At 40.4% G+C, this 14491-nt stretch overlaps 1 protein-coding gene across 1 annotated transcript in view; it reads left to right on the top strand.

The window, feature by feature from the left end:
* exoc4 (exocyst complex component 4) overlaps positions 1 to 14491 on the top strand; it is a 192899-nt gene that overhangs the window by 13133 nt on the left and 165275 nt on the right. The window contains exons 5-7 of the mRNA XM_033614666.2: positions 3079 to 3188; positions 6943 to 7043; positions 7195 to 7349. Of these exons, the coding sequence (XP_033470557.1) occupies positions 3079 to 3188; positions 6943 to 7043; positions 7195 to 7349 (366 nt within the window). The remainder of the gene's footprint in view (positions 1 to 3078; positions 3189 to 6942; positions 7044 to 7194; positions 7350 to 14491) is intronic.

Raw genomic sequence — 14491 nt, 5'->3', positions numbered from 1 at the left:
CTTCGAACACGCTGCTGACGCTGTTCTGCTCCTGTGAATGGTGTTCAGTTTGAGTATTGCTTGCACTTTTACATGCGTGTCTGTGTGTGTGGGGTTCAGTAATTATGGTGGCAGTGGGTTGGCGAGGTACAGTGATTTATTACTGAGCCAGTGACAGGTCCTGGCCTTCCTGTATTGGGTCGCCTCTAACAACAAGCCAGCCTCCATACACCCCACTCACTTAGCAGACACAGTGTGTTTATACCGCCCAACATAAAGGACCTGGATTGCTTCCACCTCCGGCTTAAGGCTTGATAAATGGCTCATTGGAAAACAGCACCAATCCCACCCAGAGATGCAAGGCTTTTTTGTTATAGCAGTAGATTGTTTTTGTTAGAAAAGGGCAGGTTAGTGGGTGCATTTCTGTCAGCGCATACTAAACTTTTATATGTGTATAAAAAACTATTACCCCAGATTTTTGGAGTTAATGTGAACCTATTCCTCTCACACATGACTCGACAATAAATTGAATCTAATCTAATCTAATCTAATCTAAGGGGCTATTTACATGCCGTGCTTTTGTGCCCTGAAATCCATAGCTGGCAATGTAGGTGTGCAGAATGTGCACTCAAAAGCGAGAGCGGCGTTCAGGGTGTGACAACAGTTGGAATGCAGCAATAAAACTGGGTATCAGTAATTGATACCTTTTAAGATATCAAGTAAAATAACCCAGAACCAAGTAGTATCAAAACTTCCTTAGTCAAACAATGCCTGCATTTGATCTCTTTTGTTCCCATAAGAATTATTTCAAGTGAAGTACTTTATTGGTGTCAGTATGGTATTGGTACTGGTATCGTAACTTTATAAATGATACCCAGCCCTAAGCAGTAGCTCATGCCATGTGAAGAGGAACAACCAATCACAGCTGGCATATCACTTTACTTTTTTTGATCAGTATCACTCTATCTTAACTATGGAGGAGATGCTGATCATTTTAATTCATGGCTAGACAGAGCTGTAAACTTAAAACTTCAGTATGAAGGCTATGATACGGTGCTGAAGTGCGGAAGTGCTGCTGGTCGACAAGAGGTTCTGCCCCCAGCTGTTGTCTCCGTCACCCCCCGGCTTGAAACATTCGCTCGCAGCTCACGCAGAAAATAGACCAGATGCCGAAACGGAGCTGTGCGGCGCAGCGCAGCCGGTGTGGATGACACAATCGGTTAACATGGGCGGTGTGGCCATGGGTCAGAGAGGGGGGGCGAGCGAGAGGTCTGCGGTCGTTCATAACGTAATGTTATAGATAATTGTTTTATGTGTTTTAATGTGTAGGTATGTAAATGTTTTCAAAGACGTTTATGTTGAAATAAAAATACCTACAGGTAGTTATGTTTCCTTGTGTTAATACATTTACAAGTATGTTTCCTTGTATTAGTTTGCCCTCTTGTGGACATAATGCGAAAAAAAAAAAATCGAATGGTTCGAACCTATGAGTTATTTTTAGAAGGAATATTCGAACGTCATTTTTGAGCAATTTTGACAGCCCTATTGCTTAGCAACATGAGACGCAACCTACCTCCACGCTCTTTGAAGTTGGCACTATAGGCTAAATCCAGACGTCTGCACTTCACCGTACTTGCAGACTTGTGGACTTTGTGGGTGCATTCCCGAAAAGTCTGGGAGTGCTTAGGGCTGTCCAAAGCTACAATTCATCCAGTCCACAAGGGGCCTCAAGTGGACTCTCTGCAGACTTCCAGAGAGTCCGCTTGGGGTGACTTCAGCAGACTTCACTGATTTAATAACCCACAAGTCATTGCAATACAGACGTGATGTTGTGGGTTTTTCAACTGCCAAAAAAAACAGTTATTGATAGGTAGGCCTATTAAAATGTTACTTGAATTGTGTAGACCAGAAATAATATTCAGCCACATCATGATACAGAGATATGTTTAAATACAGTGTGCAGTGAAATAGGCTAAAAAAAATAGCCAAAAACAACAAAGAAGGTCTTCAATTTATTGAGTTATAGTCGTGTCCTTGTATACAAACATTTCTGTTTTTGAACGCGTGTAGCCTTTTATAAAAAGATGTATTAATACATTTTTGTGTAGTGACAAAAAAAGTTAATACATGGGATTTATATCTTGTTATCTGCAGGAACACATGAGTAGGCAGTGTTCATCAACTTATACAGTATGACATATATGTCAATATGACAGCAGCAATGTTTGAACATTTCCACGGCAACGAGTTAAACACTCGAGGGCTGTTTATCAGCTGCTTGCATTCTCTGCCCTTGCAGACTTTACACGATGACAGTGAATACGTCACACTCCATACAACTGAAGTCCGCAAGGGCTCGATCTGCTAGTCCAGAGGGTGGACATCTGCATTCTGCCATAGCAGCTTCCCAAAAGTGAAGCCAAAATATCTGGATTGCCCCCTGGTGGCTGGCTGCAGTACAGGTCATAAACCCCGCCCCCTTCACGGTAACATTTAACATTTGGGACATTTAGCCAAACAAAAACTCGAAGTATACATCAAATACATTTTTCCCAAAGATGGGTTCTGCCATTTTAGGTAGCTGTTATCACACTGATGTATGTTTGTGGTTTTTTTTTTAAAGTAAGTTTGGTTTTAATTAGTTATTGGATGCTATAAAAAGGGGTTGACGTCATGAATGACAGCTACGTGTGCCAGTGGGTGTGCTTGCGATCAATGGTGCTGCTCGCAATTGGTTGGATGGGTGTATGGGCGGGAAGTCAATACCGTTGAGATCACTACTGTGCAGACTCTGGCCGCAAATGGTGTCAGCAATGCAAGATGGCAGTGTCCCTATCTGGGATATTTTGGCTTCATTTTTGTAAGTTGGAGGAAGTGGAGACGTGTTTTTCATTTTTTTTATCCAGTCTATAGAGTAGCATGAAGTAGCAGCCAGTGCCTGATCTTGTGTTTTCCAGGCAGTAAAAGACACAACATGTGTCCTGGCCTTAATGCAGTTGCAATATCATACTTTATATGAGCCCGAAAGCCTGACATTCACTAATATGACCTTTTTTATATTGATAATCACTATCCCTGGATTCTTTTTTCTCCTCACAGTTCCACGACCAAAGACACATCTCCAATGCCAGTGTTGGATGTCAGCAGCTTGTCCACCCCGCGCAAGCTCTTGGATTCATCACAGTTCAGCACACCTGGATCCAGCAGTGGTAAGGTCCTTATGTCAAATCAGATAGTGGATTAAGAAGGAATAATAAAAGGGTGGTGGCTTGGCAAAAAGAAGGTGAGAAGATTATCAGAAGGAAAAGAGATGCAAAAAGTACTGGGAGTTTTAAGAGAATGTTTCACGAAAACAAACAAAAAAAACATTTGTTATATGGTTTGCTCTCCATTAAAATTGCATACATTAGGAGCTCTGTGGAGATAAACACATCAACAAAGCAGTGTTGTTGGTCTCTTTGGATAACAAAGTGTGTGGATTTCAGTTTGCAATTTTACTTTCACTCTGCCGATATCCTTAGTGATAATGAAGTCATTAGCATCATTCTGGCTTACATCCATTTGCATGTCATTACGGGTGTGTATTGCCAGCACTTCTCACACACACACACAGTATTATTGAATGCACACAGAAATTGCTGATCCGAACTATTGTACAGAGAACTGAACACATTACTGATGCCTCTTCACACAAGCTCATTGTACCCACATTTCTCTCCTTGCAGTGTGTGTCATCACATCTTCAACTATGATCATAATATACATTCCCTTTTGCTAACATTATAATCATCTCGTCTCCCCCGTCCGTACCATTAGTCACCCAGCATCTCTGTCATCACAGCAGGGGGACGGCATTCATTACGCTCAAACTGGTAACCAGTGCTGTAACAGGGACTGATAATGCAGACTATAACTGTATTCAGGAATGTATGAATTCTCTCTTGGTTGTAGGGGCGTAGAGTCAGCACTGCATTCCTTCCAGGCAGAGAACAGAGGAACGCAAACAAGAAGATAATGAAAAAAGTTAATCCTGCAATAACTTGGTGTTCCCTTGGTGTTTCTGAGATTTTATATTAAGCCTGGTATTTTTTTTTTTTTTTTCACCACCCACTCTTGGCGTTCGAAGTTAGCGACTCATGGTTTCTTTTTAGCTCTGTGGATGCCATGCAACCATACACTGTCCTGTGCATACCACTCACAAACATATAATCTTATTGCTGCTGCTACCTAACTTCCAGACTAATCCCTGGGGATAAATTAAGTTCTACCTTAGCATTTGATTGGTTCCTGAAAAGCAAGGTTTCCTTGAAAGCTGTGATGGCAGCCAACATTCTTATTCCATCCAGTGGTTGCATAACTTGTGTAGTTCTCTCTGTTGTTCTCTGTGTTTCTGTCTCTTTTGCTTTTAGCTTTTATTTCTTCGAGGGCTTATGTACGGAAGCAGGCAGGTGAGAGGCAAGTGAATAAAAAAATTCCGTGGTCCCTTTTCTAAGTCTGATCTAAATTGTTTTCTCATCTGTGTTCATGATTTAAGAACAGGTAAAAAATGTTTTGCTGGGATAATGTGATTAATGTGATAATCACTGCCTCTCTGTGGACCGTGCTCACGTGCGCGCGCTCGTGCGTGAGACCAGCGAAAGCACATGAACACACATGAAGGCGGTGCCCATGTTTCACGGTCTTGTGCACACGCATCAGTGCAGTCCACAGAGAGGCAGTTAGAGCGACAGGCTACAGTGAGGCTAAAAACAGAGTTCAAATGATGTTTTTCCAAACAACTTTTTATGTCCGGGCTTCAGGACTTGGATCACTACGGACGAACAGTGGAGATATTTTGTGGTTTCATTTATGTGATCTTGGATGTTTTAATCTGGGGCACCGTCAGCCATTAGGTGTGCAGTTGTGCTGCTGCCCACTCCCCCCTAGGATCTCCGCAAGTGTTGTGAGGACTCTAAAACTTCACCAGAGCCTCCCTCGGCATGAGGGTGAGTAGATAATGGCTCTCCAATTTCCCACCGTGCTGTTTTAAAACTCCAGTTTACTCGAGCATTAACATGGGGAGGGGGACTGCTGTAGCACCCTCTAGTGGCGGGCGGCTCTATTACAGTTAAGCGGCCTTGTATATGAATAAAACACTAATTGGTTTAACCGACTAATATTTCTGGTGCTGACTAGTGAGAGGGTGGACGTTTAATCATTTAGACGTTTAATGGTGTGCATCCCCAGAAGGGACTGGATAATCTTTCCAAGTTCCACGAAAATTGAACTTACATAACTTGTAAGTAATGTTACATAAATTGCTAACACACAAGATATGTACCTTGCGTTTAGAGTGCATGGAGAAGTTAAAACTCACTTGGAAGAAAACATGATAGTGGTGCACGTCAGCCTCTTGTGGCTGAAATGAGTATGACAGCAACAAATACTAAGAAAAATGATCCTCACCAAAATAATTAAAAAAAACAACCCTTTTTTAATCTCCTGTTTTCATTGATGAAAAGAAATAAAAAGATGTTACGTAAAAAATTATCCAGGCAAAACCTTTTTTCCCCCTTTCTGAAGTCATAAAGACAGGAGAATTTTTTTTTAGATCAGACCTAGAAAATAGATCACCATATTTTTTTCTCACTTGCCTATCAGAGCTTCTGCACATATGTCATCTACAGCTATCATTTCATTAATGTATGTTTTACTCTCTTTTCATTCACTCAGCTCAACCCATCACTGTGAATGTATGTGCCATGACCCGAAACACACAAACACACATACAAATGTACGATCTGCCACTAATACATTATAAATATCTGTTCAAGTCACAACCCAATGGACCTGAAAGTAAAAGCTAAACCACAGCTTTCCCCACATTATGCAAAGAGAACACTGGCAATTAGCCACCCCCAGGCGGTAAGTGCCTATACACCGTCATGCTAACAACAGTGGTCACGACACAGCAGCCGGCTTCCATCAATGGCCTAGCTTGCCATTTTGTCTAATAGCATTAGAGCACCTCATTTGTAGCTAGTAATTGTCATAATTATTACACAAACTACAGTTGGAATAGAGGAAAAGAGGAAATACACCCAAAGTCCATTAACTTGCCATAAACATTAACTCTCTTAACATGCTTTGATGGGGAATTGGGAGGCCCCATCTAATGGAAATTAGAGCATCATTCACTGCTGCCACTCTCAATTTAGCCCCTAATGTGGCTAAGTCAGATGGAAAGAGCCTGAACGGGGGGAGGATAACAGGATAGGTGCAGGTGTGTGTATTTAAAAGGGAGAGATGTATATTAATAGATGCAAAGCTGTAATTTTATGTGTTTTAGTTTGTTATTAAAAAGGGAGCAGAAGAATTTTCATTACTAGGTTTGTACATATGTAGCTGTTATGTTTGTGTTAATGCCACCAGATGTCTGAAATGTATCAAAGGAAACACAGAGCGCCTCTTTTATGTTTGCCATATGAACATTAGGTCACGAGAATATTGCAGATTTGCGATGTTTGTTTGACTGTGTGATGTGGAATGTCTCCAAGGACTTTGTCTGTCAAGTCTTAAATGGACAGTTCACCCAATTTCTCTCTGAAAAGAGACAGTGCTGTTGATCTTTTCAGATCTATTAATTTGGTGCTTTGAGCACCACAAATGCCATCTAGTTCCATTATATTGAAGAGAAGGCAGACATCTCTATGGCTCATATCTTCAACACTTGGCAATTCACGCCTTAACAATCTCAACTGATAAATAGCACTACAGGTTAGAGGACAAATATGTATTTTGAAATTGGGCTGAACTCTTCCTCTCGGAGCACAATGGCTCAAAACATCCTACATAAAATTAGACAAGTAGTCAATAAATGTGCAATTACAAGCAAACAATGTGTGGACGTTTTAATTCTTCTTTTGTCAGTGGCTTTCTGCCATTGACCATTGCAACCTATGTGTATGTATATCTTGTCTGTAGTGCGTGAGCTGCAGCAGGATGTGCGGGAGTTGAACCAAGCAGACCTCTCTGAGGTGGATCCAGAGGAAAACAGTGCTGAGTTCATGGGCATCCTTATCAAGGTACATACATGAACACTGCTGAACAATACACACAGTGTTAGCTGTGAATTTTCACACATTTTCACAATTATGTAACAGTGGTCTATGTCGTTATTTTAGTGCCTCTGTGTTCTTACTTCAAGTAACGTGATTTTATTGTTGTTTTCCTCAGGCTCTGGCCAAGTTGAAGAAAATCCCGGAGACCATCAAAGCCATAATGGAGCGGCTGGAACCTGAGCTGAAGCAGATCGTCAAGAGGTCCACCACTCAGATAGCAGACCACGCTTACCAGAGAGGAGAAAACTTGGCCCAGGAGAGCCAGCCGAGGTAGAGTAATGAGACAGGGGGGGATAAGGAAACACACACTGAAGGAGAAAGGCCCTGTGTTAAAATATCATGGCTTCCTGAGAGTGGGGAACGATTCCCCGGAGAGTAAGGATTGCTACAGATCAGTGAAAAAATGGAGAAGACTCAAGGTTAATAATAGATAGTAAATGAACTGTTACTAGATAGCCATGAAGAGGAAACTATAAACAGTTCTGTGGAAAGATGAAAGCCATCTTTTTGAGATGTTTTCCTGATAGAGGATAATAAGTAGAATCAGCAGTGTTTCAAAAACATGATCAGTGTAAGCAGCAGTATGCAGCTACTGTTGTTAGCACTGAAATAAGACCTTAATAAAGCTGTCACTTGTAATCCCCTCAGTATTGTATCTATGCAAGAGTTTTATTAAAGCAGCCTGTGTGCTTATTCTTCTGTAGCTATAGTATTCCCATTAGACTCAACTCTCCAGTGTTATTAAGCACAAGGTGGCATCTCTCCAGTGATTCGTCGCATGTATTCTTACCAGTGCCATACAGCTCTTTATAAATAGTAGTACAGCTTTAATCAGTCACTAGAGGTGGGCTGATTTCTGGTTTTGACAGTCCAGTCTGGTAAAGGTTAAAAGTTTGATTTTATGAAAACTGGCTGAGCTGGTATTTGTCATTATAACACGTTCTGGCAAATTGAAAAGTAGCCTTAATTAGCAACCTGTGCTGACATCAACATGGCGCTAAATCCAACTTAAATAGCATTAATAAAAAGCAATATGACTATGTGATTAACAAAATATTATGTTTGTTTATAAACAGGCTAAAGGAGATACTAGTGTCTGACAGCTTTTGAGCTGAGCAGCAACAAAATGAAAGAGATAAAATTTCAGTAGAGATGGGAAGAGGGACGTGCAGCGCACGTTGTGTTTGTTTACAAGAAAGTTCATGTGTTTTTTGGGGTGACGAGGCAAGACGTGGCAGAGTTAGTTTCTCAAGAAAACTAAAACCGTAACTATACGTTCATTTTGGATTTGAAGCCAGCAAAAGGGGTGTCCCAAATAAACACGGGCGACACAATGGACAAGGAACAGCTGATTCATGAAGTCAAAATGAGGAATTATATATACCAGGTGTGTTAAACATACGGCCCATGGGCCAAATGGTCCAAACCGGCCCACTGGATGACGACACTTAAGAGGTGCCAGGTTTCAGGAGCAAGTTAAACAATTCGTTGCCGACTTCATGTAGAATTTTGCCTCATACTGTAGGCTTTTCCACCCTGACCAGAATACAGTTCTCTGATATAACAATGAATACTTACTGTACCATGTTTAAAGATACTGAACATTGCGCAAAATATTGTCAGTCAGCAGCTTCAGTTCAAAAGAATCTGTGTCAGGAAATGTGTGTATGAATGCACATGTAACGACAGTGAGAGGTAGACTGACTGAATGTGGAAAAACTGAGACATACTGTTGAAATTGCACTTATTTTTCTTAAAACATCTCAGGCTGTTCATCTGTTTTGAAAAGGACAAATGTCTACAGAATGTACTTGTAATTCTCAACACTAAAAAGGTGAAAATATTGGAGCGGATGTGACTTATAGGTTATTGCGCAATGGCTTTACTGCTCCGGCCCATCTGAAATTGAATTAGGCTGTATGTGGCCCATGAATTAAATGAGTTTGACACCCCTGATCTATACCACACCTCCTTATTTCACTGCAAAACACAAAATGAGGTCGCAGCTGGCTGGAGGGAGATCACCAGGGAGCTGAAAGTTTCTGCTAAATGACCATCGCTGCTTGCTGTTAGCTATATTGTAATTGTCATTTCCAGTAAATATCACAATACAAAACAGGTGTTTTCTGCTTAAAAAGTAATGTTACAAACGTAGAAAGACAGCAGGTTACTCACCCAGATCCTGAGCTCACAGCTGTTATTTACGTGGGTTGTTTACATAATGTAACAAAAGAACATATTTAATGGATTCAGCGTGGACAGAGAACGCCGATGTTACGTTATGAGATGTGAAAGTCAGATGCTTATTTGCTGTTAGGACACGGCGTCATTACGTTCCACTCAGGAGCAGCAGCTGAGTCAAGTACGAGTCAACACCTGGTAAAATTCAGTATAGCGTTCCAGTCTGGTGTTTGGCTTAATATCAAACCAGTCTGAACATCTTCACACTGGCCCAACCCTATTAGTAAGCAGTCATTTTTGTTGCTAACACACAGTAAGTCTTATTTGTATTTTCAGAGCTGACAGTAAAGGCAGCAGACAACATGTTTTGAATGCAGTCCCAGGGTGTTCATAGTCAGACAGTCAACCAGGTATGAAACACAGTAAAGGCTAGCACTGGAGTCACGCCTGCCTCAGACCATGAAAACAGATACTCTGCTGCTTTAAACCTAGACAAGTCATGGTTAAACACACACACACACACACACACACAAACACACAAACAACCTCACACCTGCCGTAGAGAACTGCTACATTTTAAAAGCAGTCACATCAGCTCCTGCAGACATACACATGCAGCGAGCAAGACTCAGGAAACACAGGTCTCAGTCCAGTGATCCTGAACCATTTAAGAGGAACGTCTTGTTTTCTGTCAGGGATGTTCTCTCCGGCCTCGTCTGCCTCCCCTCTCCGGTCTGCCTCCTGAATCTCATCTGACCTTAATGTAACAGGCCACCGTGTAGCTCATTCCCAGCTCCACTCCGTACAGATCGTTTTAAGTTTGCCCACGCGCGCATATGTGTGCGAGCGCTTAACGTCGCATTTGTGTCGGAGCATTTGGGCGAACACTTAGGGGTTTATGTGTGTGTGTGTTTGTACTCAGATATGTACACACCTTGTTCTGCCTATGCTCACTTCAATTTAAAGTCAAGGCTTGTTGCTATGGAAACTCCAACCAGTGTACCACTTGTAGGGAACAATGGTCTTGCATATTGCACACTATATTTTATAGCACTGCAGACTAGCAGGCAACACTTAAGCACTTTACAGCAAATACGGCGGTGTGGTGGCTTTACTCTGGGAGGTTTATGTTCTCAATCCCGTCCTCTGTGATCAGCCACATTGAAGTGCATTTTCTCAACTCCTTTCACTAGATTTTACTTTTAGTAAGATACTCCATACAGGTTCCCACTTCATGCAGCACTGTTATTAGCATGCACCACTGATCTGTGAGTAGCTCAGTTTAATTTACATCAAATCAGACTTGTTGAACTCCCTTCTTGTATTTTGAATTTTATAAAAACAGAGCCTTATTTCTCTTTGCTTTGTTTTTTGGTATGTAGGAGATTCTGAATCCAAGCTAGAAAGAGAGCTGATTGAAAGTGAAGAAATGCTTGAATGACCAAAGAACATTAAGATAAAAGGCAAAGTGTTTTAAATCCAATTTGAAAACAAGAAAAGCACATTGATCACGAGATTGATTGCTTGTCTTTTTCACACAGTTTTTTTTTTCCTGCCTGTTCAGTCGAGTGGCCATTGGAAACATCTGACAGATACATTTGTGTAAACCTGTTTTTGCTATGTGAATTTGTGTGCAACAGCAGAATGACTTGGCACATTTAATATTTCAAAAGTGGTTCTTTAAACCAGTGGTTTTCGACCTTTTTCATGTCAAGGAACCTTAAATTGATACACATTAGGTCACAGACCCCCATTTAGTGAAAATCTGCTTCATTGACCTCCATCTGAAAAGATTTTGGTTGTTAAGAGTCATTACAACTAGAATTAAATAGTTGTCAGCTACAGTTTAGGGAGAAAGTGTGGGAAAGGAAAAAGTGGAGGAAGTGAAACCGGTAATCACAGCAGTCACTCTTTTAACTATCACTCACATCGGGCTCACTTCCAAAATGAATTAAATAGTGAAAATAAACTATTCCCCTTATTTCTCTGGAACCCCTGGACTCCCTCAATGACCCCTGGTTGAGAACCAATACTTCTACGACTCTACAGCAGCCTGTTGCACCAGCTATACATCCGTTTTTTTTATACAGTTAGGTTGCAAAGTCCACACTAATGATACGTTGAAATGAGTTAGTTGATTGTAAAGCTGTGTCCATGTTTGGTTGCACCACAGTGACATAAAGTTCATTTCAGTCATCCTACTTACTCTGACTTTTTCACTTTCTGTGGCCAATCAGTGAAAAAATGTGAGTCTAACAGTAGTGTAGAAACGGTCAACTATAACTTATGGTTATGTAACAGTACCCTATCAGTGGGCATAGGACTTGGCAATGTATCCATATTGTATAGATATTATGCTATGAGACCGGATATCGTCTTAGATTTTGGATATCGTAATATCATAAGTGTTGTCTTTTCCTTGTTTTAAAGGCTGCGTTACGGTAAAGTGATGTAATGAGCTTGTTTGAGCTTACCAGACTGTTCTAGCTCTGCTATTATTTGCCTTTATCCACTACCTTATTATACCCATTACTATACCTACCCCAAATCACATTGTGTACGTATTTTTGTGAAAGCACCAAAGTTAACTACAATATCGTTGCAATATTGAGATATTTGGTCAAAAAATATTTGGTTGTCTACATATCGCCCAGCCTTAATTGGTCAGTTATTGTAACAAAACAAACACAGGTGTCGCCTTCACTGACAAACTGTTTTAAATTAATAGTTGTTGATTAGAAAGTTATCTAATCCTATATATTTGCTTGCTAGTGTGGCACATATTTATATGTAATATCCCGAGACCCTGTGTCCTCATTTGAGGACATCTCATTTTGGGTTTATTTGACCTTATACTTCATTCTACTTAACTTAGACCTGTTGTCCTCGTTCGTGGACACTTTTTGTGCCATCTGGTGGTAGGAAGAGCACAATACACTAATCCATGTAAAAACAAGATGGCAGCCATCTCTGCCAAGTCAGTCTGCAGCTGATCCTGACACAAAAGTGGACAAGGTCCGAAACCTGATCACATTTAATGGTTGAAACTTGTTTATTTATGTTTAATAAAGCTTGTAGTAAACTTTTTTTTACCAGTTTTTGCAACACGAACAAGCTAAGATGCTGTTAATTAGGAAGTACTCCTTTGTAAACACTGGGACTTTAATGTAGTCTCCTTTGAGGACATTGGGATTTTATTAGATCTTTATTTAGATCCTACTGATCCCAAATAGCTACGAGAAATTTAAAATGCATACCAAAGAAAAGTCCAGATCTCAGGAAGTTATATGTGTTATTTTAAATTCTGTTTTCAGTATAAGAGGCACAAGATCACCTGTGGGTATAACCTGTTGCGGAGAACGTGTTGCCGTGCAGGCTTCTATTTACTGTAATTTCATTATCTGTGGCTGACGGCCAACCTAATGATAATCTAATATGGACACTATCGTTATCCTCTTATAATGAAACAAACATACAGGTGTGCTGTACGGTAACCCAGGGACAGTACGTCCACGTGTGCACTCCCTGCTGTCTCTCCCAACTGTTCCTCAGCCATGTGTGTGTCAGCTTCGATCCTGAGGGGAAATGAGAAGCGAGGCCTCAAAGAACAGACAATATGGATTAGGATGGCCTCCTCTGGGAGATAATGAGAAGGACTGGGCTGTCTACACTTTGTGTGTGTGTCTGTCTATGTGTGTGCGTGAGGGGTAAGGTGGGGGAAGTGTTGCGGTGTGCTTGGAAATTGAACAAAGAGAAGTGGTGACAAGGTCAGAGCCATAAATTTTGTGCCTGTCCACCTCTATGCATGCATACATGACCATGAATTGTTTGTCAATTTCTGAAAGTTGGCGTCTCCTGTGTATTCTTTTCTCTTGTCAGTCCTTCATGTTTATACATGAGAGAGGGGCAGAGAGAGAATTCCTTGACTCTTTGGCATTTCACAGCTCCTCTTTTTGTCTCACGAACATCTTCCATTCACTGAGTTATAGCTCATAGTGATTTGTGCCTGCTTTCTTCTCCATTAATAACATTTACTCGCTGCTACTGCCAGTGTAGTGACAGACAGCCAACCAAAATGCCCCCTAGTGAAACATCCATCTTGCCTCGACATTATCCTTAGACCTTCCCGGGAAACCTTGGCCAGCATCCTAAAACTTTTAGCATGCTCTCTTTTCTTGTAGTATTTAAATTGCTGGTAATTTGTATCAGCTTGGCATTAATGAGGTGTGGGCTCCGGTGCTTTTGGTACTGTATACTTAATTAAAGATGTTTTGTTTTTGGCAGTCACTGCTTTTTCTGGTTTGGCACCTACACTTTAATTTTGGTTAGTTGTGCTTCTGTTTTCTAAATTAAATCAGCAGAAAAGGTGTTTGATTGAGTGCAGGAAAGATTCAGTTAGCTTTATATATATATTTAATCATATATATATGTTAAGCGTCTAAGATTAGAAATGCAACTCAATTCAACTCAAGTCAACTGTTTCATGTAGCACCTTTCATACAAACGTGTTGCTCGAAGTGCTTCATGTAGCAAAATTGAAACACAGACAAAAATAAATAAATAAATGGACAACAACTGGCACCTTGGTAGCTTCATAAAGCCCAAACCATACAGACTGACTGAGCCCCCTAGCAGTGACCCAAGTTCAAGCGTAGCCCACGGCCCTTGGCTGCATGTCATCTCATTTCTCTCTCCCCTTTTATATCCATTTACTCACCAGCAGTAAAACATGAAAAATGCCCCATAAATAAATAAAAAAAAGAATTAGAAATATACAAAAATAAATACAAATTTTCAAGTCTAAAAATACAAGAAATAACAGAATAAAATGTCGAAAATCAGCAAATAAAAGTCAATGCAATAAATATAATAAAAACCAGGGATATTAAAAAAAAAAGGTAAAAACCAGTTATTAAAACTTCCAAACTAAGGTGATAACACTCCAAATTAAAAAACATATTAAAAAGGTAGGTCTTTAAAGGTAACTATGCAGGATTGTCAGATACTACTAAACACACTCGCCAGGGAAAGTAAAAGTCAATCTGAGATTCACTCTCCTTTTCCATTTTTTTAACTTTATTTTTTATAGACTTTTTGTAGAAAAAAAGCACAGACAATCATAGAGAAATAAATTGTTCCAAAAATAACATATTGGGTCCATGAGTCACATAAATAACATTGTTAAAGACAAGGGGTTAAGTTGTGGAGTTACACAACTACTTTGCACATCT

Source organism: Epinephelus lanceolatus, chromosome 23 (assembly GCF_041903045.1).
Source record: "Epinephelus lanceolatus isolate andai-2023 chromosome 23, ASM4190304v1, whole genome shotgun sequence".
Taxonomy (NCBI): domain Eukaryota; kingdom Metazoa; phylum Chordata; class Actinopteri; order Perciformes; family Serranidae; genus Epinephelus; species Epinephelus lanceolatus.
The sequence above is the reverse complement of the archived record's forward strand: the minus strand, read 5'-3'. Positions and strand labels throughout refer to the sequence as shown.